The 27,838-nt window shown below is 35.6% G+C and overlaps 1 protein-coding gene across 3 annotated transcripts; it reads left to right on the forward strand.

Annotated features, from left to right (window-relative positions):
• Positions 1-2,867: 2,867 nt before the first annotated feature.
• On the forward strand, positions 2,868-25,388 carry LOC149801945 (uncharacterized). 3 transcript variants are annotated; one of them, XM_089956336.1, is made up of 2 exons: positions 2,868-3,146; positions 20,820-25,388. In XM_089956336.1, the coding sequence occupies exon 2, from the start codon at positions 20,926-20,928 to the stop codon at positions 24,760-24,762; it is 3,837 nt and encodes a 1,278-aa protein (XP_089812462.1). In that variant the 5' UTR covers positions 2,868-3,146; positions 20,820-20,925; the 3' UTR covers positions 24,763-25,388. The 3 variants fall into 3 exon arrangements, with proteins under 3 accessions (XP_089812462.1, XP_089812464.1, XP_089812463.1); XM_089956338.1 differs by lacking the exon at positions 2,868-3,146 and adding an exon at positions 7,985-8,063; XM_089956337.1 differs by lacking the exon at positions 2,868-3,146 and adding an exon at positions 19,072-19,204.
• The last annotated feature ends 2,450 nt before the right edge of the window (positions 25,389-27,838 follow it).

Raw genomic sequence — 27,838 nt, forward strand, 5'->3', positions numbered from 1 at the left:
TTTTTTATAGTGTGAAGGTATGTGTTTGTGTATATGATTGTGTGTTTGTAAGTGCTCACGTACGTTTGTGTGGATAGTAGATTAAGATCATGTTTGTTTGTTTTTTTGCTGTTTGACGTGTGGGGAGAGTAGATTTGGGGTTTGATTTGATTGCTTTGCGTATGTGGATAGTATATTATTGGTTTAATAAACTTTTTAGAATAGTAATGGGTAGTATAAAAAAGTGAGTGAGTGTTTCTTTTAGGTCCGCGCGTTGTTTGGTCATGATCTAGGTAAGATCAATTTTGTTTTAGGAGGATGTTTTCCGTCACGTCCGCGCTTTTAGTATAAATTGAAACTCGCTTGGCAGTCTAGCTACCCTGTTCATTCGTTAACAAGACAATGAATACCAGAATAAGCAAACTTCTTGAACTCCAGATACATCTGGAATATGTCAGGCGCCTGTTAAATGAACTGGCAGCGGAGGCCATAGTAGAAGAGGGAAGAATAAAGAAGGAAGAGGAGGAGAGAAGACAGAGGGAAGAGGAGGAAAAGAAAATAGGAGAGAGGACGGCTTACAAGATACCAGAGACAGAGGATTTGGGTGCTGAAGCCAATCATCCTCCCTCTGTGCTCTCAAGAAAAAAAAGTTAAAGGAGACTGGGGAAGAAGATGTGTGTGTGGTGCCAGGCCTGGAAGGTGCCATCATTAACCAGGTGTCACTGGAGTTCAAAAACAAACAGCCCTTTTCAGGGCTACCCCAATCTCTAGAAAAGAAATAGTAATCCATTTGCCAATGTGTGTATGTAGAGTAGTGTGAATATAAACACTGACTCCTATGTGGTGTGAGTGTATGTGTTTGTAAGAACTGACGTACGTTTGTGTGGATAGTAGATTATTGGGCTTTGTAAGTGATCACGTATGTTTGTGTGGATAGTAAATTTGGGGTTTGATTTTAATGCTTTGCGTGTGTGGATAGTAGATTTTGGGTTTGTTTATTGTTGCTTCAGGTATGTGGATAGTAGATCATATGAAATGAGAAAAGTAGGGGATGTTTTCCTTCACGTCCGCACGTTTTAAGTGATGATCTAGGTAATATAACTTTTGGGCTTTAAGGGGATGTTTTCCATCACGTCCGCGCTTTTCGTATAAGAACACACAGTATTCGTCGTTCAAACCATTCTACAGAGAATAAAAAAGAAGATGGCTTCAAACCAACTTGATAAAATGAAAACATTGCAAGACGTCCTGGACAATTTGGGTATGATGGAGCAAATGTTAGTTAGGCTAAATGAGGATCACTGTTCTTATAGTCCCCATCGAGTGAAGATGGAGATCAACAATTTAAGAAAAGTAAAGGACATGATCAGTGCTCTGATGAAAGAAATAAAGGAGGAGAAGGAGGATGAAGAGGAAAGGATAAGGATGAGAGAAAGGAACGAAAAAATTAAAAAGAAGAAGAAAATGAGAAGAGGAAGAAAGAAGAGGAGGAGAAGCAGAAAGAAGAGAAAAAGAAGAAAAAGAAGGAAGAAAAGAAAGAAAAGAAGAGAAAAAGTGTAGACAGAAAATAAGAAGCTGGTGGAGAAATAGAAGAAATTAGAAGAAGAAGAAGAAAACCAAAGGCCCTTTTCAGGGCCACTCCAATCTCTCGAAAAGAGATAGACTTTCAATTGCCTACCCCTTTTTATATTTTTTTTATTTTTTTAAAATAGGGTCCCGACCCTGTTCCATTTTCCCTTGTCACTCAACAGTCCCAAACTCTATTCCCCATGTTCAATTCCCCTTGGCGCTCAACAGTCCCACGATTTATTCCCCATGTTAATTTCCCTTGTCGCCAGGGTACAAACTTTTTTCTCTAATGTTAAATTTTCCATTGTCGCCAGGGTACAACCCCCCTATTTTAACATTAAAGTCCCATTGTCGCTAAAGTATCCCCATTAACTACTCACAACTCCTGATCTAACATGGCCATTAAGGTTATTAATCTTGCCAGAATGAAAAATACATACACCAGCAGTTGCAAGCCCTGAACTCCGCTGTACTATAGTGGGTTGACCTGACATTGTCATTTACTGCAGTTTTGACGTAAACTTAATATCACAACGTTGGTAGTGACTGACGGTCGAATCCACGTCGCACAACTTCTACAGTCTTTAATTTTCTCGCAATTAATTGCAGATATGCAAATGAGCACTTTTAATCTACATTCCAGTTGCTTTAGAAGAGTGGAAATGAGAGTAGTGTTAGTTTCCATTTAATCAGTGAATATCAAGAGCAGACATTAAAGTCGGAACAGTACCTTGTTTGCTTACTGTAAATCGCCATTTCCTGTAAACAGCGGAAAACAACCCCAAAAGGCATTTACTTATACTGCTCTTTTCTGTAGAAACAGCCAGTGTCAGGTGGCATAAGAAATTTAGTAAATTCAATATCGCACATATACCGCTCCACTGTAATATAGTGTGTCATTCAACTGCTTGTATGGTATCAAACGATTAGATTTCAGAGTTCATTGTTTAGAATCCGAGGATTTCCGCGCACATTTGGAGGAGTGCGTGAACCTTTGCTTGTCACATGACAGAGTTTTTATGTTCAATTTATGTATGGTACATAGTGTATTGATCCATCCGTCACTCTTGTGTTATGATAAGCTACCAAGGAACGGATCGGTGAGAGAGGGGCCGAAATTGGCGTGCCCTTCCAGCTCCCCCCCCCCCCCCTCCACGTCCCCGTGATGCCACTATAATAAGGCAAAACTATTACATATATATTACAGTTATTCTGAGCCCTGATACATGTTTAGCTATGGTCTGGTTAATTTCAATGGAACCTAGTCGAGAAGTTATAACTTCGTCATTATCAATCCAATCCACCAACCGTTTGGCATGCTTCCATTTTTAAGGTCAAACTGACAACACTGTTTCACTATTATGCATAAGCCAGCCCCGGGGAAGATAGAGTAACTCAGCGTGCCTCAGGTCTTAGGATGACAAAGTGTTAGAAGAGCAATCTTGGTTTAAATATTCATTTATTATGTCGCTTCACTCTTTCATGTTGAAATTATGAGCAGACGTTCTCAGCTAAACGATGTAGACGACGACATGTTAAAGTACATGCACAAAAACCAGCTACAGCTGTTGATTAACAGATAGTAGTGATTTCAACAGGTATGTAGATTTTATCTATCTATCTATCTATCTATCTATCTATCTATCTATCCAAACGAAAACTTATAATATGGCTCGCAAGTAGTCAACAAGAAATCAGCTTATTGTACAGCGCGTAGTATAACAGGTGGTGCACTATAGCGAACGAGGCAGTGCTTTATAGTGAACAAGGTAATGGACGGTAGTGATTAACGTAGTTTACTGTAATCAACAATATAGTGATTAACGTAGTTTACTACAATCAACAAGGTAGTGTACAACTTAGTTTACTAAAATCAACAATGTATTGAACTATAATGAACAGCGTAGTCTACTATAATCAATAAGGTAGTGAACAACGTAGTTTACCATAACCAATAAGGTAGTGATTAACGTAGTTTGCTATAATCAACAAGGTAGTGATCTGTAGTGAACAATGCAGTTTACTATAATCAATAAGGTAGTTCACGACAGTTTTTCTTCATTTCGACACAACATGCGGACAGCTGTATCTTAATATGTTGCATTGTTTCACGTATATTCATTCATACACAGAATATGCAAAACTTAACAAACTATCCATGCTTTGTAAAATTAAATTCCAGATGGACGATGCAGGGAAATATTACACCAAATTCTTAGATTTGGTAAATTGTGCCTTGAATCCATTATTAAAATACCAAGAAAATGATAGAGAGTTAAACTCAAGATTCATTAATTAATAATGTTTAGAAAACTGAATTACCAATTGTGGTATAATAGGTAATTCAGCATGCACAGAGAGACACGTGAACAGAAAATATGAATAGTTCATACTCTTCATACTGCTGATCGCGATGATGTTTGGGAATAGAACTGTGCGATTATTATTATTACCAAAATGTATACATAACTGTGTTTTTGTCTTCATCATAAAATGCTGCTTATAACCAATACAGGCCTTGGTAGCGTTTTTAGGAACTACTATCAAGGTTGTTCAGGACTGACTAGAATCCATTTTTTTCCCCAAAAGCATGTCCAGAGAAACAGCAGATGTTCAATTTCTCCAAACTACATACAAAATCCACTTCTCCTTGCCACTAAATGAATTATTCCTAAGTGTAAGTGGCATTTCATTTTCGCCTCATACCGATCCACAATACTGTACACTCCATCAACGTATGTGGACAAGAATGAATGGATTTTTTTTATTAGAAGATATTCTTTCACGCACTCTCTGCTAATTGGTGCATGAAACTTTACTGAAAGAAATGGGACAAAACTATTGCCATACGTTTTAACCGTTTCTTCACAATCAAAGTACCATACCCACTCAACCCGTACTAAATGTAGCTTTACCATTAGCCCCTAATAATTACACATATGCTTGGTGTTACAACTCTATGGTCCTAAAATGAGTAACAGAAAGAAGCACACACACACAAAAACAACTTGAGAAACGTAACAAACAATTTAATTATCAAATGTAAAATGTGAAAATTGAAGAGCAACTTAAATTATAATGAATTGATTCCAAAATAATCCTAACAAATTCTACTCAAGTCCTAAAGAATCGAATGTTCAGAATGACTTTCAGATCCTCGAATATATTAGGCTACCAATAGTCCTGCTGTATCGAAATGGTATTGTCCAGAAATCATTTGAATATTTCCCAATAATCCCAGAATAATATTATAGACCAATGAGCACGTTGTTTTTCCAATGAATAATCTAAACACATGTTTCCTCTTAAATAATATCTAAACACAACATTAAATGCATTTGTAGACTCATGTACAACAAGAACGAAGGAAATAAGAATGAAATAATTGTCCAGCCCTATCCACTTATATGCAGGCTTTAGGGGTGAAAACTCATTTTGCGCCTGCTCGGTACGTTACATTTTGCTAATATTCCACAATCGTAAAAGAAGCTACCTGATCTAACCCATCCAATGGGAAATAGATTAATTCTTCTAAGAACCCACCTGAGAGATCTATCTAATGGGAAACAACCCCAAACTTGTAAACAGGTTTTATTAAAAATATTACTCTTTAGGATCGTAAACACCTTAGTAAACACTTATTTATAGATCATACGCAATCTACACTTGTTATCTAAAATACAATGTTATACCCATATGCAAAATTTAGTTATATTTAAGGATGCAAATTTCTGTCAATCTATGAAGCACACATTAACTTAGGGCCAGAGAACAATTAATTAGATTTATGGGGACATGTGCTTGTTAAATCGCTAAACTGCAATGATTTATAATAGCTGTGTCGGGAAAGGAAGTGATTCTTCATTAAACCTTCGTTTACGTAATCGTTAGACGACAAGAAAAGGGAAGCTTGCCTTCGATTTTGTATCGGAACTGTCAGATTTGAAATTTTCCAGGTCTGCTGTTTGGAATTCTATAAGTCGTGCTGACCGCAATTTTGGTGCCTAGATATAAAAGGCGGTAAATATATTTAATCCTGATTGGTTACGCTAAATAAGGGGCGGGGTACTCACACGAAAATTCTTTGAGTCAAATTGTCCTCATCGAAAAAGTATAGTCAGTATGCGTTTTTCCTGCAAGAGTGAAAATATAAGGGACTCCGATAGTGCATGTGGAAGAAATTCCATCGTAAAAACATTGGTCAAAGGGACCGGAGTAATGATATGTTCCCAGTAGGACAACTGACAGAAGATTTAGGTCGCTTCTCTGTTTATTTTGGAAGAGGAAATAGCTCCACGGATGTATCCACTGACGTATCCACGTACCTACTTATCCAAGTATCTACGAACTTACGTATACACCTACTCACACATAGTTTGAGGCCCGAAAAGAGGCGAGACAGTAGGGAGGTCGGAACAGGGAAAAAGCGAAAGGACCTGGAGAAATCAGCATAGTGAAATCAAAGAGGACCGGAACAAGCAGGTTATGAAGCTGTTCAAGGCAATGACTTCGATCGTTCACTCGATTATATCATGAACTAATTCTATTATTTAAAACGGATCAGCTATTTATATGAATATATTTGTGTTAGAAATTCAGTGGACGATTTATTCCAAAAAGAAGTGTATCTTCCTAATGTAATGGATTATCCCAGTTGTTTATGTAATTGATTAAATGTTTGTTTTTCCACGGGGGTTCGTGTCATTCTGTTCTATATATCTGCTCAGATCTCTATTTATTCCATCTATAATTTCACACTTTATTTTAAAATTTACTCGATCTGGGCAATATTACCAAGGGCGATCACCCTCTTGATAACGATAGCGATATGGCTGAAACATTGTTATATCTACGTTAAAAATCCAAGTCACCCACCCAGCTACACACACACACACACACACACACACCACACACACACACACACCTAACCGACAATACATTTGACTCCAGAACTGATATGATCATACAGGCCATTCACTCTTACCAATTTGAAACATACTTGCACAAGCATTTGCAACCCATGAAGTCCTGTGTACTAAAATGGGTTGACCCGAGACTTGTATTTACTGCAGTTTTTAACTCAAACTTTATTTCACAATATTGGCAAGCGACTAACAGTCGTAACCACGTCTCAAACACTATCGTCTGCAATGTTCAGGTAATTAACTCGAAATATGCAAACGCCACTTTTAATTCGTATTCCTGTAGATTCAGAAGAGTGGAAAAGAGAGCTGTAAAGACAAAATCTTGTCTGTTTCCATGTCATAACTCGACATGAAAGGCAGACATTAAAGTAATCGGTAATATTTATTGTCTAAATTGGATTGTATCGAGCCTACACTTAGGGAAAAGATATCGGTCAACTGTCGACTGTCGACGTCTTGGTACTTAGATTGGATAACACCTTGCTTGTTTACAGTGAATCGCCATTCTCTGCTTTACAGGAAACAATCCCGAAAAGCATTTACTTATATTGACTATTTTATGTCGAAATTACCAAGGTCAGACTAGATTTTATAAGACACGTACAACTGTCATATCTTTGTACACAAATGATGTAATATTATATAAAAAATGACATGATATTTATCTCTCTTTTCATATCAGTAAAAATATGAAATTGAATCATGCATATTCCATTCCAAAGATATATAGTTTGTGGCTTTGTTGTATCAAACAATCAGATTTCATATTTAATTTTTAAAACTTAGATTTCCTCCAACATATGGTGTATGGCGTTGATCTGTTCCTGTTACATAATAATGCTCTTTCAATGTCCATTTTAATATTTGAGGTCTGCTTATAGTGTCTTCATCCACCCGAAACTAGTTTTTTTTGTGAATCAAATCATGCACAGTAGCTGACAGGGCGGAAGTGGCCGAGATTTGCGCCATTCAACCCCCAACCCACCCCCAAACTTAAAGTGAAAAAAACAGGACGTTTCCTAGATAAAATCCCTTAACAGTTAAATGATTAAAGGTATGCTGTCAGAACGCTTAAAAAAGACCGCACGCAGTGTTTCCGTCACACCGATACTGAAGTATTTATACAATTGCGAAGGCAGCTTTTAGCCGTAGTAAAAACTATGTTCAGAGCAGAAAGTACAAATGTCAAAATGGTTCACATATGACAGTTGCTAGTAAACTAAGGCTCATATTTATGCTCTTTAGTCTAGCTGCGACATAGTTAATTAAGGACTGGTTAGTTGCTTCATTTTTTATGTAGTGTATAGTAATTTACATTAGTCACTCAGTCTAATGACTGTCCTTATCATTAATGCACTGCATCTTCTGTTTAGCATGCCTGTGTTTAGAGATCAAACTTATATAATACATTCAAAGTGTGAGTTCATATATCTTGGAGTAAATATTCTCAGTTTAGTATGCTGTCTCACGCTTTAGTGTCGAAGTTATGGGAGAAGTTTTCAGCTCAAGGATGTAGATGTCGACAAGTTAAAATGCATACACGAAGACCATCTTCTGCTGTTGTTTAATAACTAGTATATATTTCTTCAGGTATGGATATTAAATCTATCTGTATATATATATATATATATATATATATATATATATATATATATATATATATATATATATATATATATATATATCAAGGCAGTGCTTTATAGTATCAAGGTAGTGAACTGTAGTGAACAATGTAGGTTGCTTAAATCAATAATGTAGTGCACAAGATATGCTTCCTATTTCGACGCAACTTGGAGACAGCTGTATAACCAGATATAGACAGATGTATAACCATATATAGACAGCTGTATTACCGTTGACAGAATATGCAAACTATCATGCTGTATAACCATGTATAACCTTTGACAGAATATCATATCATGCTGTTTAACTATGTATAACTGTTGACAGAATATGCAAACTATCATGCTGTATAACCATGTATAACCTTTGACAGAATATGCAAACTATCATGATGTATAATCATGTATAAGCTTTGATAGAATATACAAGCTATCATGCTGTTGAACCATGTATAACCGTTGACAGAATATACAAGCTATCCTGCTGTTGAACCGTGTATAACCGTTGACAGAATATGCAAACTGTCATGCTGTTGAACCATGTATAACCTTTGACAGAATATGCAAACTATCGTGCTATTTAACCATGTATAACCGTTGACAGAATATGCAAACTATCGTGCTATTTAACCATGTATAACCTTTGACACAATATACAAACTATCATGCTGTATAACGACGTATAACCTTTGACAGAATATGCAGACTGTCATGCTGTATAACGACGTATAACCTTTGACAGAATATGCACACTGTCATGCTGAATAGCCATGTATAACCGTTGACAGAATATTCAAACCGTCATGCTGTTTAACCATGTTTAACCGTTGACAGAATATGCAAACTGTCATGCTTTTTAGCCACGTTTAACCGTTGACATAATATGTAAACTGTCATGCTGTATAACCATCTATAACCTTTGACATAATATGCAAACTGTCATGCTGTTTAATCATGTTTAACCGTTGACGGAATATGCAAACTATCATGCTGTATAACCATGTATAACCGTTGACAGAATATGCAAACTGTCATGCTGTTCAATCATGTTTAACCGTTGACAGAATATGCAAACTGTCATGCTGTATAACCATGTATAATCTTTGACAGAATATGCAAACTATCATGCTGTATAACGATGTATAACAGTTGACAGAATATGCAAACTAACCTGTGCTGAACAAATGGCGTTAAACCACACAAAACAAACAAAAAAGACAGGAATACGTTATTGTCTCAAGAATCTCTGTAAATCTATTAAATACTATCAGGTGAATTTTTCTGAACTTCAGTAAGGTATGCTTGTCCACATTAGCCGCTATTTTAAAATTCCATGTCTATTTTATTATATAGTATACTAAATGTATTTGTTTATTTGATACTTTTTATGCTTAAGTGCGTTATTTTAAAAATAAGGTTCGTCATCGTGTGTTACTCTCATAGCTCGTTGACCGTTTTGAACGCCCCAGAAGTAATTAGTTGTCAATAAGGCTTTTCTATGTGTGCAAATATAATTATTGCGGAATGGGACTATTATCCGTAATGAATAATGGTATACATTGCAGGATAAGACAGCTCAAAATTTTCATCGAACTACTTTAATGGCTGTATAACATCAAAGCAAACTATGAGGCGCCGTAGCGGACAAAAGCTGGTTAATGGCATGTGTTTAGAATTTCAATTTCACGTATGGTATAAAAAAAATTATTGTCCATAAAGTTCCATTTTCTAGGTCGAGATTTTAGATTGCATCTGTTGAATTAACAGTAATGGTTGAGAGTTATATTTTCTATGTCGAAGTTTTAGATTGTGTCGTTTGAATGTGCAGGCCGTGGTTGAAATTTCAATGTCATACGTTGAGAATTTCTTATTTACGTATTGGTTCAAAGTGTTTATATTGATAGTTCCATTTTAGATGTTGAGTATTTAGATTTCATCTGTTGAAATACACAACGCTAGTTGAAAATTCGTTGTACAATATCGAGTTTTTAGACTGTATCTTCTGAATTACACGGTGGTTGTTGAAATTTTAACGTCATATGTCGAGAGTTTCAATTTAACATGTTGAATCACCTTGATTGTGCTGAAAGTTCCATTTCGTATGTTGAGTTTTTAGATTGTATTGGTTGAATTACACAGTGGTGGTTGGACATTTATTGTGCTTGTCAGCATTTTTATTTTTATATGGTGAAATGATGTGTTGGTGTTAAAAGTAACATTACACAATGTCCACTTAACAATTCAAAATAATATCGAGTATTAAGATACATCATTCGTGTATTCAGTTATGAGGCGCCATTACGTTTCATGCATTTACAGTTTGAAAGTTAACATTCACAGGTCGAGAATTACTATAAATTTCTTCGCTAGAGGTCGCTCTAGTAATCGAACCGCGTTATTTTTAAACAAGGAGGCTGCTTTTCGTTTCTGTGAAATTCAGCAGATGAAATCTTAATACTCACCATATAAAATGGAACTTTTATCACAAACAGTTTACATACAACGTGTGAATTAGGGATTCTCGACATATGATATTGAAATTTCAACCACCGCTTTGTAATTCAAAATATACACTGTAAAAGACATAGGAAATAGAACTTTACACCACCACTGTATAATTCAACATATAAAATCTAAAGTCTCGACCTAGAAAATGGAACTTTAAGGACATGCAGTTTCATCCAACACGTGATATTGGATTTCTCAACATACATCAAAATTTCAACTGCAGATTTCTAATTGGACCAGCTTTTGTCCGCTACGGCGCCTCATAGTAAACCAGAGAAAACACACTCTAGTTCTCACGCTAATGCTATCATAAAATATCGAGAGTTAAAACTGAGTTTGGAAACTGGAGCTTACCTTACGTGAACTGTAACTATCAGATCATGCCTTGCAACAGACTGTTAGTATCATATTACAACAAATGAACTCAGCTGCGGTTCTGTGATAGGAGTTATTCCGTATTTATAAATATTATGGTGACCAAATATTAAGTAAAACTATATAGCAATGACCTGTAGTGTCGTCGTGTCGTCGTAAATTAGAGAAATGGTCATGATGGCAATGCTGACATTGATGATTATATTGAGGATGACTGGCACAAAAGTAACTTTAATAATCTACTTCTGTATATATTATAAATAGAATAAATGTAGAAGGCGCATTTGCCTAGCCGTGTGTTATCTGGGCATGAAGGGAAGGATTGTCATCAGTCCCTATTATGTACAATTTCTAACATATTCTGACACGGTAAAAAGACAAATCAGAAAGCATAAGACAACACTAAATTGTTAAATTTATATTTGTTTAAAATGATGTGAATTTTTAGTTCTTTTCGTTTTAACTTGTTCTCAATCCCAATCCGAACACTCCAGAGCAACAGTCGAGGAAAAATATATATTGCAAAAATCACATTAACAACCAGAGAAATAAATGTGCGTATTTGCACATCAAATATAGGTAGTCATGAGAGAAAAGCGTTCGGTTATGTAATGATTGGGTTTTTGTAATGAGAGAGGAAAAGACCTGTTTCTACAAACACATGTTTATTCCATAGCATACAGATTATATCTGACTTGCTTGTCTGACCTACATCTAGCACCGAATATCTCAGCCTTATCTCCAATCTCTAACATGCTGATTCAGCAGTGGGAAAGTCTATATTACTGCATAGCACTGCTTCTAGAACACTACAGGTTACAAGTCCAGTCTGAGAAATTGAAACAAACAAGTCATTATAGCAGTGGGATTATGTGTTTGTAAGTAGTAGACAGTTTGCCTAGCAGGTTAATCACATTATTATGGAAAGATATTTGTCCCACGGTCGATCGTTTCATTATGTACTAATTATTTATGTAATGTTCTTTTCAGCATCACTCCCACTTTATTCTAGAGACAACTCTTTCAGCATCACTCCCACTTTATTGGTGGGATAACTCTTTCCAGTATCACTCCCACTTTATTGGCGGGATAACTCTTTCAGCATCACTCTCACCTTATTGGCGGGATAACTCTTTCAGAATCACTCTCACCTTATTGGCGGGATAACTCTTTCAGCATCACTCCCACTTTATTGGCGGGATAACTCGCAGATCGAACGAGAGAGCAATAAGAGTTCTGGCCTGTTTTATGGAAGTATCACTCCGTGCGATGTCGACGGTTACATCGTTGTGTGCGGAGTGGTGTTGGCCTTGAACTGTGATAAGAAGAAGGCTGAACTCTATAATGTGATATTTAAGTCGAGCATTTTTATTAAAATCACACAAGAGTCGATATAATAATAAAGTATTACACTTGAAGTTATAAATTTTGGATATAGAAATACATCAGCATGAGGTGACACGTTTTAAATATAGAAAATTACACAGAAATTACAATATTACTTCAAGCTTACCAACTTCATACAATTCTAGAATTTATATATTTTAGAATTTGATGAAAATAATAAAATATCGAATTAGTTAACGCTAGCCAAAATGTTTAAGAATTCGATATTTCAAACTAATACCAAAATTGTTTGCAGTAAATATCTAACCTTAAATACCAAAATATCATGTTCTGTAATTTCAAAGGTATTTTATTTCTAAATTAATTATTACTGACAATGAGATTGGTAGCGAAATCGTCTTTACAAACAAATCAATAATTCGATTACAGATGCATACAAATTCTTATCCAGTTTAATAATCCATGACACAATATATTTCGTGATTAATATTATATAATAAAAATCAATAAAAATTCTTCAAATTTTTCGAGAGAGAATTGGATCAAATCGTTTTTAAAATAAGCCAATATTATAATGTTTTCAAACATATAATTTATTGCACAGCTGTCCCAAAAGAAAATCTTTAAAATGTAGTAACGTATTTGACCATGTTTGCAAGAAGAAGGTGGAACTCTGTAATTTGAAGTCTAAGTCGAGCGTTTGCCCAACGCTTATATGATTTCAGACCGCGAAGAATACAGCATCGCTCCATAAATGGCCACAGGTTTAGGCCATGGACTCCCCCTTGTGTTTTAGAGTTAAGTAAAATGACTAGATATGTTTTCCAGAAATTTACGTAACATTCTAAACTAGTTTCTATAACACATTCCTTTTTTTCATCAATGGCCTCAATTGTTTTTTGGGCCAGAGCTCTTACGATTAGCTTCAGAATCCACAACCTTTCCAATATCTATTGTTTGCTTGACAAGTGCATATAGACAATCTCGCTGAAACAGCAACTGTCTTCATATCTGTACCGGATAATGATACTGAATTCGCTAACTTAGAATATAGGAGAAATCTTTGCAGTGTGGTTATACAATGTTAGAATTATTGTGGTACTTAACCAGCAGTCACAATCTTTATTAAATTTATGCAAAATTGAGTCATAACAATAAAATTGTGTTCAATGAAAGATCTTAGAAAATTCAGTGGTTACATTATATAGTCTGAGCAATTTTCAAGTATAGACAACATTATTTTTAACAATACATTTCTTAAATAAATAAGGCTTAGTCATTCCTCTGGTTTAATTGTACCTTTTAAATTCAGCCAAAAAGAGATGCAATTTTTGTGTATGGCATGTGCTCCATTAGGAGCTGGAATTAAAATGTTAAAAAAAATTCTTAATATTACCATTATTGTTCATAAACCTGAATATTTTTTATAGGCAATATCTTAAAGCGTAGAAAAATAAAAGAAACGCAAAAGTAAAAGATAAAGAAGGAGGAAAGAAGGCTTTTTGTAGTATCTAGTTGTCTAAGTAAACTTTATCAGATTTTTATATATAACAGATTAGTTTCTTTTTTTAAAACCCGGGATGCCTATTATCGAGAGTGGAGTTGTTGGGGTTTATTTTACTGTTTTGGTTTTTTTAGCATGTGCGGTTCATGATGATCTAACATTGGCTGTGCTTGATTTTCCTCTTTGTCTAAAAGGAGAGCTAGAATACACCTTTACATAGCCAATTCACTCGCAGTGTGCATAGTTATTTTACTCCCTGTCTTTGTATATAGTATATAATTTTGATCATAATTCCGTGTTTATCATATGTACGTCTGGTTTCTTACCCGCTCTGTTTGATACATTGGGTCATAGCATGTTTTGGGGAGTAAAATTGTGTGCTGTATAACACATTTCCATCATGCCTCTGATACCCTAAATTGTTAAATTGCTTGTCAATCAAATATTCTGAAAATAAGTGAATATTATAACCTATTTGATGGCATGATTTGTTTATCACATACTTTCCATACATCATTTCAATTTAAAGTTACATTTTAAAGTGCTATTTTATCTTTACTCTTATATTTTCCTCTTAACAATATGAACCGAATTCCTTTTATTATCTTCCATGATGTATATTGTTTTCTGAACCTTATTAATAAAAGCAGCCTGTTTGCTCTGTGGGTTATTCAAGTATTATTATTATATATATATATATATATATATATATATATATATATATATATATATATATATATATATATATATATATTCATAGCGTACATTTTAGTTATATTCTTTATGGTGTCTTAATCCCATTTACTGTATATTGCCATCCATGGATAGTTCTTTTAAACTGCCATATTTTTCAATTTATTCAACTAAAACGCTTATTTCTTTAGTTGTTAGGTTGGGTACATTTACTGCCCCTTGTACTTTGATTTTATTTATTAATATATTCTCCTTTTTGCAATTTTAATATAACAAAATCAACCCAGTCTTACTATGCACGACACGCACCTGAACCCATGTTTCGTAAATATCCATAGCCTCGTCATATAAATAAATATACGTGACTTAAGCAAGCGGTATGATTGGGTTGACATAATCTGTCACAGTAAATTAAATTTTTTCCATTTGATAAACTATTTGATCCTATATGTAAGTCCGATTCAGCAATACATCACAACGGGTTTTTGTGGCTGTTATCAAGGAAGTAAGGGGATATAACTTCAACAGTGCGCTAATGGAATCTGGTCAAATTTCATTATCAAAGATTAATTTCCGTGTCTGAAATGTAAGGCAGTTTTTATTTATTTGTTCTAGTTCACAAGGTACTCTTTTTTGTTGTTGCAGGTACAACATTTGTAGGCACACACAATCAATCCTCGCATGGCATGATGGGAAATTTTATATAGTCACATGTGAAATATAAGGATATAGGACTAAACATAATTTGACAATAATTTCGCCACAAAGTCTCCATATTTCACACTTAGGTATATAATAAATTAATTTATTTCACTAAAAAAACAAAGGGAAAGAATTAAAAATAAGAAATCACCATGATATAATTCCAAAATATCTTTAGATGAATTCACTGTAATTCGAATACAGCTATAAATCAAAATGTTTTTGAATGAATGTTAGAGCACTATCAGTCTAACGAATGACAAGTAAATAAATTAATCAATCCTCTGAATTTAACTGCTAAAGCTGACAATACTGCTAAGACTGACACATTCTAAGTTTTAATTTTTTTATATAGAATGCTAACGCCAACAAAGAGAAATGAAATACGAAGCTTGAATGAATCATCTTGTCATTTCGAATTACTCTATCAGTAAACAGATAAGCCGTTCTACCACATGCCGATAAGGAATTAGGCCAGTTTGGCGTCTCACATTAGAACTAATGCCATTGTCATAACACGTGTTGTAAACTTGTACTAATAGTAGGAACCAATCAATGAAACAATTTACGAACTACACATGACTCATCTTTAACGTGTGAACTTACTGTAGATAAGGAATTTAGTATTTAAAATAGTATAAATTTAAAATAGCATAACTAAATAACCCTTACGAAATATAATTATGAATGAGAATATGATAAATATAGGCATATATAACACACATTGTGAATGAGAATGTGATAAATATAGGTATATATAACACACATTATGAATGAGAATATGATAAATATAGTCATATATAACACACATTGTGAATGAGAATGTGATAAATATAGGTATATATAACACACATTATGAATGAGAATATGATAAATATAGGCATATATAACACACATTGTGAATGAGAATGTGATAAATATAGGTATATATAACACACATTATGAATGAGAATATGATAAATATAGGCATATATAACACACATTGTGAATGAGAATGTGATAAATATAGGTATATATAACACACATTGTGAATGAGAATGTGATAAATATAGGTATATATAACACACATTGTGAATGAGAATGTGATAAATATAGGTATACATAACACACGTATGCGATTGACTAGGACTATCAATAGTTTAGTAACGATTTCTGATCCGTTTTGTCAAACTTAGCAAATAGGCTTACATCATTGATATATTCATTGATTTGTATTATTAGCAGAATCTGCGTATATTGGTGAACTTCTGTGCAGTTTACCGTCCAGGACAAATATAGGTTCAAAAAATTAATTTGTCCCACGCACTTTCTCACTTGTTTCAACATTTCAATCCCTTGCCTATTTTAGTTTAGATGTATGAACTTTAGTTTATTGAAGGGATCACAGAAAAGAACATGAATCACATGTATTTCTTCTAAGGTTTTACGTTTCTTTAAAACAAACACAAAAACATAGGTTGTTATTATATATCTCGCTGGCCATGTACATGTCAGCGACCTCGACCAGCACAAAGACAGTAGTTCTTAGTAGTATCAGGGATATTATCTGCAATAACTACAAAACATCTTTCCTTCAGAGAAACTGAATTCAAGCCATGTGTATAAATATTTCACGGTTTTGTCATATCTGACAGTTTTTACTGCCACAGAGTCTGCCTTATGTCTTTTTGGAGAAATGATTACCTCAGACTCAGTGGCAGCTTTACGTTCTATCCCTCTACATTTATGTGACTTTTTTCTCTCCAAATCTTCCTTATTACCTTCCTTGTGAAAATAATTTGGTAAACTCATTTTATCCGCATACACCAGTATGGATCAACTCTCTTGATAACTACCTGAAAAGTGATCATAACATACATTTGGTCGTTTAAATATAAATACAGACAGATCCCTAATTAGCGTAATTGTTTCGCTTCAAATGCAGTAAGTTATTCAGTTACAAATTTAATCATTACTGACATTTAACAGATTCATAAAAGAATCTGAAACTACTGTCGATACAATGCTTTTCAATAATTTAATTGTATTGTCTCGCTTGATTGTGACCACTCCGGTGGCCTAGTGTTAGAGCGTCCGCCTCTGATGTGGGAGATCGTGGGTTCGATCCCCGGCCGAGTCATATCAAAGACTTACAAAAATGGTACTAACATCTGCCTCACTTGGCGATCAGCATTGAGAGGTTAGTGTTATGACTGGTCGGCCTGATGTCAGGATAATGTGACTGGGTGGGACATCATGCTACATGTCTGTGGCATCGTGCCCCAGTGCTAGACATCATTATAAACTGTCACACTGCAGACATCGTAGCGATATGACTGAAAAAATGTTAAACTACGTTACAAATCCAAAGCACACACAAAGACACACATACAAGCAGACTCGCTTGATTGAAATTAGTAGTCGATCCGCTTTTGAGGATCTGGTTTGAGTAAACACAATATTACCTGCCCGCTTAAACACTGCTACCCAGTCAATAAAAGCTTTGTTTGTTTGAAGTGTTCTGACTGGCCAATAATTTGGTTGATTCGACCAATATGTAGTCAAGCCGTATTTAGAACAATCGCACATGCAACATATATATGTATTTTGTCTGTCGTCCGTCCGTCCGTCCGTTAGCACAGGTTTGTTATCATGACTAATCATATGGTAATATCAACGTGGAGTTTCATCAATAGACTACCTATCATGCCAGTCTGGTTCAAAATGAAAATAGAGTCCCAATATAGCTTCCCGTGAGGCCAGTTTTATCGCTGCTCCTCCTTAACGGAAAGTAGTACTGACGTGAGGTTTTCTTCAAAGGTTTTACTACGACGTCTAATTTGTTCTTAAATGAAAGTGGTGTCGATTTGACTGTGAATTTTGCTGTCACAGGTGTCATATTGAAAATCTTGTTATAGACACTACTCCTGAATGGATGAAACATGGCTTCAACACTCAGCATTAAAATGAAGAAACGGCCTTGTCTTCAATGCCTGGAAAATCATTTCAGCCACTAGAACGTCAGTCCCTTTGAGGGACTCTTGTTTTATGTAGGTCCTCATATTTTCCTATTTGTACTTAGGTTCGCTTTCCCGTATGTTGCTACAAGTTTTGATACGCCTCTTTCGTATTTTCCTCATCCTTTATATATTTGTATAGGCTCTCCGTTCGACATGGTGCCTTTTATTTTTCTACAACGAATAATACCAGTTTAAAAAATAAGAACATAAAATAAAAGGACATACAGATACAAAATAAAACGACCATTACCACGAATTTTATCACGGTAAATAAATTGTATATCAGAAATTACAATCACCCAGTAATCTACACTAACCATTTGAATACTGCCATAAACAAAACAAATAATAACATAATATAGTTTGCTCTTACATTAGTATAAATGTATAATATTTTGAACTCAAATGAGGCTTGGGGATGATAATTTAAGAATTACAGACATAAACGCTGTGTCCATTGGCTCAACATTGGCATATATATATATATTTTCGCGTTGGAAGAGCTAATTTTTATTTTACTGTCGCCGAATTTGAAACTGCTTGACACGACCGAGAGCCAAATCTCTCTTGATCGAACACTGAAAGAGACTAAAACTCTTTAAAAAGTCTGGGAAATCAGGGGTGCAGAGTTTTAAAGCAATACATGTGTTATTAGGGATGCTTTATATATAAGGGAAATAATCATAATATACGAAGAGCAAGACGAAATGTTCTAGAATGTGTGCACATGCATACAAATTTGTGCAAATGTGGCCAGTCAGTTCTATCTCCGATGCCTTAATTGGTTCACATTTGCACATATACAGCTGTGTGACACCTTGTTGGCAGGCAGAGCACATACAGAGAGAGAGAGATAGCAGTGAACAAGCGTTCTTAATAACCTGGCATGTATGGTGACTGTGACGTAATCTATACAGATATATGCACAAAGCTACATACATGTTTTTGTACCGAATGGACGGACATATGTTTCTTAGTTTGGTAGGTATTTGTATATCAAAAGAGTTATTTTCTCCGACTCAGTACACAACACGAATGCAGTTTTGAATTTATGACATACTCCAACTTTTAGGCCTCTATGATGTAGAGAAATATGATATTCTAATTTGCATTTATTTTGTATTTGAAATACTGCTCAAACTCTTAATGAGCCCCATATACGTTAATATTGGTGTTGACAATATACAATGATAAGTTATTAATATTATTATTTCTTCGCTTATTCTCCCACTGAACACATGCATGTATAGTTTGAAACCAACGTCTAACCAGATAAACATGCACGTATATATATATATATATATATATATATATATATATATATATATATATATATATATATATATACCTATGGACTCAATAATCACCGAGAATTATCAATGCCGTTTGCACTTACGATAGTGACCTTGAACCAGGTACAAAAGTACCCTGAATTTTCATTGTCCCATAATTGGAGTATTATCATAATTGAAAATTAACACCAGTTACAATCAGTTATTAAAAACCTCGTCTTTTTGTGCGTTTGTATTACAAGTGGACTTGGGACAAGTTTATAATACACGTATAAAACAAATTGGACAATTTTAGCTAGTAGCAGACCTAATTTAAGGAAGGAAGAACATGTTTCGATATGTATATTTTTCCCTTTGGGGTGTGTGATAATTCAGCATTAAAACTGAATTATGTTTTGAAATCTAAAATGAGACTTGTCTTTTGATTATGAAATTTTAGTTTATTATCACTTAATAGCTTACAAAATAAGAGACAACATTAATTTAATTTGTCAGCTGTTTTGCAAAGTTAAAATAAAGACAAAATAAAAATTATTAAAGGTATAACACCAATAACATCACGACAACTATCTACACTACCACCAGCAAAACAACCACAACTACAGCAATAGCAATGATAAAAAGACAAAGGGTATACTTTATCACCATGTCCTTCAAACCAACAGTAAAGATAAAAAACAACGACACCATCACACTACCACAACAAAAACAACAATAATAATGATAATAATAAGAAGAAGGAATCAGATTGAAACTATCATAATGCAATTAAAGATCAGCAGCAACATCACCATCGTCGTCGTTGTCATCATCACCATCAATGCAGTTATAACATCAACAACAGCGAATTATGAAATTTACGTCTTTCTAGACAAAGATTCTGCAAACACTTAGTATTTTTTTCCGAATTTTGAAACTAGAGTTTTAAGTTAATGTTTGATATCTTCATCATCAGGCGTGCAGATTTAAAACAGTATGCACAAAACATTAGTTAGTAATGAACAAAAGAGATTTAACATGTAGGTATTAGTATTGTACCGTAACGAAATAGGGCACAGATACCATTAAACCTAATTAATAATAAGTATTTTATTTCAGTGACAAGTGCTTGGTAGCAAACATTAATACTTCAGACAATTTTGCATGAAAAGACACCAGTAAATAGTAAAACGAATGTTTAATCACATGATATGTTCATAAAATGAACTAAATTTTGAGCGGATTGACGGATGTGAAACAAATATATTGACTGATTGACATTTTGTTCTTTATAATATATTATCTTAAGTCTTTTCTCACTGCAGAAGTACTCCCAGCAAGATCTGAAAATGAGAAGAATTTGAGCTCAAATACTGGCAAGGAAGAGGGAGTACTCATCTTTGAAACTAGTTCAGTGACTTTTCATCAAAAATGATCCAAATACTGCTGGCAGTTATTAGTATTTGCATTATCTTTCTTATGTATCCATCATGGCTGACTAGATATGTTTACTTTATATTAATATGGATGCATAGATCAAAATGGCGGAACAATTTCATCAAGTTTCTCCTTAAAGGCAAACCACATTCAACCACAAGAGGATTTTGCACCGTGCCAGAAGAAATCGATCTCGTCGACAACCTAGATAAAACGTTAATGGACAGAATTGGCTTCTGCGGGTTTCACGAGGATGGGACTATGATTACGTTTTCTCAGCTGAAGGTAGCCAACTTTAAGAAAAACAGACTCACCTTTCAGAATTCCAGTGAAGAGGTCTTCGTGTGGGAGGACGATGTAATTGAACAAAAAACTATCAATAAGGTGTTTACAGGAAATATGAATCTTACAGTATTGGAACCCTTGAGGAAATGGAGAATTAGTTTCCAGGGCTTTCTGAAATCAGTCAGTGGAAGAGAAAAGTCAATTTATGCCAACATTTCTCTTCTCTGGCAGTGTTCCTCGGATCCATATGAATGTGTGCAAAATAGCACATTGTGGTCTTTTGCGAAATTCTCTGCAGAACGCCTTATGGCTTACAACGAGCTGAAGAAAATAATTAATGGAGAGACTTTCCGCTTTGATCAATGGGGAGGACTTTGTGGAACTCTGGATATTAACCAGTCAGGAGAAAACTTTTTTCAGTTAACTTCTCCGAGGAGCAGATCTTTCTCAAGGTTCAGTGAAAGAGACGGAACAACTCGAACAATACACTACATTAAGATGAAGGACAAGTGCTGGATGTTGATGCTAATGAAGGACTGTTTATATGACTTCAAAACTCTATCTGGATATATAGCCTATCCGAACGGTGAGATATGGCCCTTGACATGGAAAGATGCCGCTTCAGACACAACAGTTCATGAATCTTTCCTGGAAGAAACGGCATTTACCCAAGACGGAGACTGCAAAGCTCTAAAGATATCGAGTCAGCTAGATGCTAAATATGATGAGAAAATATTTGCTGGTGAAACATTTAAAAGATACCATGTAAACGATGAAGCTGCCTTTGGTTGTCAAGTGACTGAAGAAACCAAGCACACCGTATTCAAAATGAACATAGAAACCTCGCCAATACATAAATATGTTTATGACGACGAGGTTTGTAACTTTCCACTAGCGATATCTTTGAAAGACTCCTTGAGTAAACGTAGTGATCTTGTCGGAGGAAAAGGAGCCTCTTTGTCTAAACTGCTGGATATGGAAGATGACTTAGGTGTTATCATTCCGATGGGGTTCTGTGTTACCACTAAAGCATATTTAGAACACATACGAGAAAACAAGGAATTAGCATGCAGTATTGAAAGTATACATTATTGTGTTAAAAACAAACAAATAGATCAACTACTTAAATGCTGCGAGAATGCCACACTGACCATGGAGCGAACAAGAATGTCTGATGTTACCCGAGCGGTCTTGATTGGACAATTACACGCCCACTTCGGCAGTGAGTATGAAAATGAATGTCTGGCCGTCCGATCGTCTGCCGTCGGAGAAGATGGACACGAGTCATCTAGCGCTGGACAAATGGAAACCATTCTGAATGTGAAAGGTTATGACTCTATAATTGAAGCCATTCTAAAATGCTGGGCATCATCTTTGAGTTTCAATATTGTGGAGTATAGACGACAGTATGGACAGAGGCTGATGGAACCCATGGCCGTTGTGGTACAGAAGATGATTAAATCAGAGGTGTCCGGTGTTCTTTTCACAGCAGATCCTTTGACTAACAAAGGGAGCACTATAGTTATAAATGCTTTTCCTGGTCTTGGAGAAGTCGTAGTATCAGGGAAATCAAATGTTGATACAATATTCATAACGCGAACCCTAGGTCTACACCTGGATATCAGACAACGTATTTCGGCCGAAAAGAAACAAGATAGTGAGAAATGTACATCTCAGCAGGATATATGCCTGCCGGACGAAATGGCGTTAAAGATCTGTCATGCAGCTATATTGATTGAAGTTCAGTTCGGTGGTCATGTGGATATAGAATGGGCTGTTGCCGAGGGATGCGTCCATATCCTCCAAGCCAGGCCTATTGTCAGTGTTTTTGGAGAAACAGACAAGGAATTAATGCACGAGTTTGATACTCCAGTTACTGACTGGAAAGAATGCTTAACAACTGGTAATATTGGAGAAATGTTGCCAGGTATTGCAACGCCTCTTACAATTGATTTATTTGGACGCGCAGTGGACCTAGCTGCGAAAATAATGGATGGATGTAATTTTGCCCTTGGATACTCTACATATGCATCCATGCTTGTATGCACATTTTACTACCGAATGTTTATTAATCTTTCGGTTATTTGCTCAGGGTCTATTAGCAGTCTGGTATCGGACAAGAGCAAAGTGGAGATGTTTGTCATGGGAGAAACTCTACCGGAAAATTCCATGCAAAACTTAGTATCCTTTCGTGGGAGGAAACCGTCACTTCTTTCTCGATTGACTGGGTTTTTAAAAGTACGGTTTGAAACATGGAGAGCTGAAAAGATACTACGATCTTACGAAAAAATGCTACAAGAATCCACGATGATTCATCACTCAACCGATCTGAACGACCTAATGGAAGAAATAGAGTCGAATCATGAACATTATTTTAAAGTTTGGGGTGCTGCCATGTACCATAATGCCCAGTCGGCTATGGCATCTGCGATTTTAATGTCTCTTCTGTGTGGAAAGGTAAATAAGATAACTGCGGATGTGAGTGCCGATCTTGCCAGTCTCCTGTCCAATTGCAAGAATGTATACAGCGCTGATGTTCCAACGGCGCTTGCAGATCTTGCAAAGATAATCGATGAGTCAAATCAGAAGGACTATTTTATTGATCTTCCTGATGAAGAAAGTCATGCTTTTTTGATTTCATCAGAGATATTTGGAGAAAAATATCGATCATTCCTGGACCGACACGGTCACCGATGTGTGCGTGAAGCCGATTTTTCGGAATTGTCTTGGGCCATGGATCCGACAAAACTTATTCAGTGTCTCAAGGCTCTCATCTCCCGTGGTCTAGTCAATATCCGAACAGAACCACAACACATGAAAGAAATAGTAGAAAACTTGCGCAGTCCTCTTACTTCCTTTCAGAAGTTATTATTAAGAAGCTTTCTGGTTTCTCGTGCCAGACAAGGTGTAGCAAAGCGTGAGTGGGGAAAATCTCTTGCAATCAAAATGGGAGATGTCCTAAAGCAAGCCTACTGGAAACTAGCAGATTTGATGGTGCAGGAAAGTCGATTGCCTGAGCAGGATTTGCTTTTCTATTTGACACACAGAGAAATCAAGACCTTGATTGAGACAAGGTCACCAGAGCTGGTTAGAAAGAGCAGAAAAAGAAGGAACATATCTCAAACTCTGCTATTATATAGCTTCAAGAAAGTCAATTATGGCGCACCAGTTCCTCTGCCTATAGATGTAGAAATATCTGGATCTCCGACAGTCGAAGGACAAGGCATGCCTGTAAGCAGAGGGATCGTGACCGGAAGAGCATGCGTGATAAAGGATATCAGTGAGGTGGGACTAATACAAAAAGGAGACATCCTTATCTGTTTGTTCACGGATGTAGGTTGGACTCCATACTTTCCTCTTCTGTCGGGTCTTGTTACTGAGATCGGCGGACTTCTATCTCATGGTGCAGTGGTTGCTCGTGAATATGGACTTCCATGCGTTGTGTGCATGTCCTATGCAACAAAACTGTTCAAGACTGGTGACATTGTCAAGCTGAATGCTACGGATGGAAAATTGTGCAAGATTGAAATAGAATTGAAAAACTAAAAATAACTATAAACATTTAGCTGTTCGTCATACTTGCCAGCAATTGACATGGTAAGTTAGACAAACACTAAAGCGGGGGAAGGCGCAATATGAAATGATTCACTTAGCTTAAGTCTTGTATCAGTCCTTGCCCTTAAGAATATTCAGGCAACATAGATTGAAAGCCATCCTAACATTGATAGGTCGAAGGGATAAGATTCATATTTTGTCCCGCTTGTGTCCCGCTTGTATAGGATGGCTACAAAGCATTTCTGTGTGATGGGGTAGATTGCACATCGGATAGACAGATAGGTTGGTAGAAAAGTAGATTGATGATGGATTCATTCTTTTTCTTAGCTCGTTTGAAGTAGGACATATCTTCATTATGATGTATGTAGATTTTCAGAATTGGTGTGAATACAATATATTCTATCCTCCTTGTAATTACCTCTGTTACTCTAATGAAACAACTGAGTTGAATTTTTCTAATTATCTTTTATTATTCAATTTCAGTGCACCAATTGTAAATCATTTTTTGTGTTTATAATGGTATTAACTTTCCAAACTTATAACATATTGGTTTCTGTGTTTTCCAGTATCAATGTAATTGTATTGTCAAAAGTTTCAAATAAATTACTATGTATTTCCGACATTTTAGTCACGTTTGTTGGACTAGATCCTACAAAGTGACCTATATATTGCACCGTTATGCAATTCTTTGCCTAAGCCCTCATCTAAGAGCCCTCCTCTTTCTTATTCGTTATTGATAGATCGACTAGTCTGTACCTCAGCAAAACGTTACGCATGTTATTGATAGATCGACGAGTCCGTACCTCAGTCAATCGTTACTTATGCTATTGATGGATCTAGTCCGTACCTCAGTCAAACCTTACACATGTTATTAATGGATCCACTAGTCCGTACCTCAGTCAAACTTTACGTATGTTATTGATAGATCGACTAGTCTGTACCTCAGTCAAACGTTACTTATGCTATTGATGGATTGAGTCCGTACCTCACTCAAACCTTACATATGTTATTAATGGATCGATTAGTCCGTACCTCAGTCAAACGTTACGTATGTTATTGATAGATCGACGAGTCCGTACGTCGGTCAAACGTTACTTATGCTACTGAATTTCTTTATTGAAAACTAGATTGAAATGGATCTATCATTACGTGTACCGTATAAAGTTATGATCTTTGTGCTAATTACAAACGTGTAAACTGCAATGTAGCGATGTTCTAATACTTAGATGATACGCACATTCTCTACTATATTTGTTCCGAATGCCGAATTTACATCTTTACATCTTAGTGTGCGTTTGTTGCCCAGCTCGTGTATCCGTGAAAACAAACTCTGTTAACATTTATCTATAATGAGACACAGGAACAGTTACCTACAGAGAGAAATTTTTGTTAGTATTGTGCCACAGGTATGCAAAACATAATCATCATGTACATTTCTCTAACTTGAAGTCCAGGCAACATACTTCTCGACTATAAAGGTAAGTGCTTAACCCAGTTTTTCTCAGGGTTGCAAAGGCTGCTTATTGGTCATCTTCATTTTTTTTCTGAGTCCCCCTGGAGCAAGAGGCATTTATCTATATTATATTCGTGGAAACAAATATAGGTTACCTTTTTGGTTAGGAATAAGTAAATGTTGTAATAAATTTCAACGCAGCTTTGTCATGATGCACGGTATAATTGTATAATTAAAACAACATTCCTATTTAAAGCTAACGTGTTTTGCATCGAAAGTACTGTCAAAATTCGTAATGTGCATAAACAGTCCCTTTAACAGATTGCTACTAACTATTGACCGCTGCGTGTGTGTGTGTGTGTGCGTGTGTGTGTGTGTGTGTGTCTGTGTGTGTGTGTTTATCTAACTGCCTGGGGCAGGCATATATCCTGTTTTGTTGAAGTAGCTCTGACACCTTCATTACTGTCATTATATCACATTAAAATAGTCATAACTTCCCATTTTTGTCCTTGTATCTGTATATACTGAGAATGTTTTTCTTTCAATGGAACTGTTAGCCATGTTAAAGACTTAAACTGGTCTATGCATTGATATGTACATAATTAAGTAGGCGGATCTTTTTCTGCTCGGAAGCTCCATTAAGTAAGATTATCGAGGCTATCAACCCTGAGCTACTTCGGTTATTCAATTTGGAAAGTTCGTTGCCTGGTGCATATTACACGCGTTACTGTATATAATAAAGATGTGAATATATAGGTAATTAATTTAACCTTTAATATCAAATATATCACGGGGTATTTGGTAGGATGTGAATTATATGTGACATGATCCCTCATACCCATGGTGCGCTAGTTATGTGTATATCCTGTATCGAGCAACAATAAAATAATATATGAAATTAACGGCTGGAATGACAGAGATCTGGGCAAATATATAAAACATATGTAACATATAACACTTTAATCAAATACTTAACAAAATGAAATTGAACGTGACGTTTGAATAATACACTTTCTTTTAGAAATATAATGAAAAAATTGTGCGAAATGCAATTAGCCGTTCTGTTATACAGTTAAAACAAATTTCATCATAGAAAGGAGTGACAGATCGAACCCAAATTGTCAGCATGTCAGCATAACCTTGTTGCAGCCGGTCCTTTCCATATTGCTGTGAAAGTTCAGTGTTTCCATATTTCTTTTCCTTCTCTTTCCCTCTCTTTCCCTTCTCTCTCTTTCTCTCTCTCTCTCTCTCTCTCTCTCTCTCTCTCTCTCTCTCTCTGCCTCTTCAAGTCCTCAGCTGTAACTTGGCTGTCTGCTATCGTTTCCTACTTCGTGATCCACAGGTATGGAGCTATTATTCATTGTGCTTTCTCGAGACTCGCTCCTTTTTCATGAAGCCGAATATCATATCCGTGTCCCTCAATGTTATTTGGACAATTTTAGCGAGCAAAGTACTTTCTTCTGATCTAGGAGCCAGAGTCATCTAGGCAACACTCTCTCCCCCTCGATTAGATTATCTAACCAGGATTGACTTTGTTCCAACCGCCAAACTGTTAACACTCCAATCGAAGTTAGACTAATTTTCTCTCGTCCACCTTTATTAGTAACTATTCTG

This window comes from Sinohyriopsis cumingii, chromosome 4 (assembly GCF_028554795.1).
Source record: "Sinohyriopsis cumingii isolate HCF-2022 chromosome 4, ASM2855479v2, whole genome shotgun sequence".
NCBI lineage: Eukaryota > Metazoa > Mollusca > Bivalvia > Unionida > Unionidae > Sinohyriopsis > Sinohyriopsis cumingii.

Coding starts and splice junctions, on each gene's coding strand:
- LOC149801945 (XM_089956336.1), top strand. CDS start 20,926: ATGATCCAAATACTGCTGGCAGTTATTAGTATTTGCATTATCTTTCTT.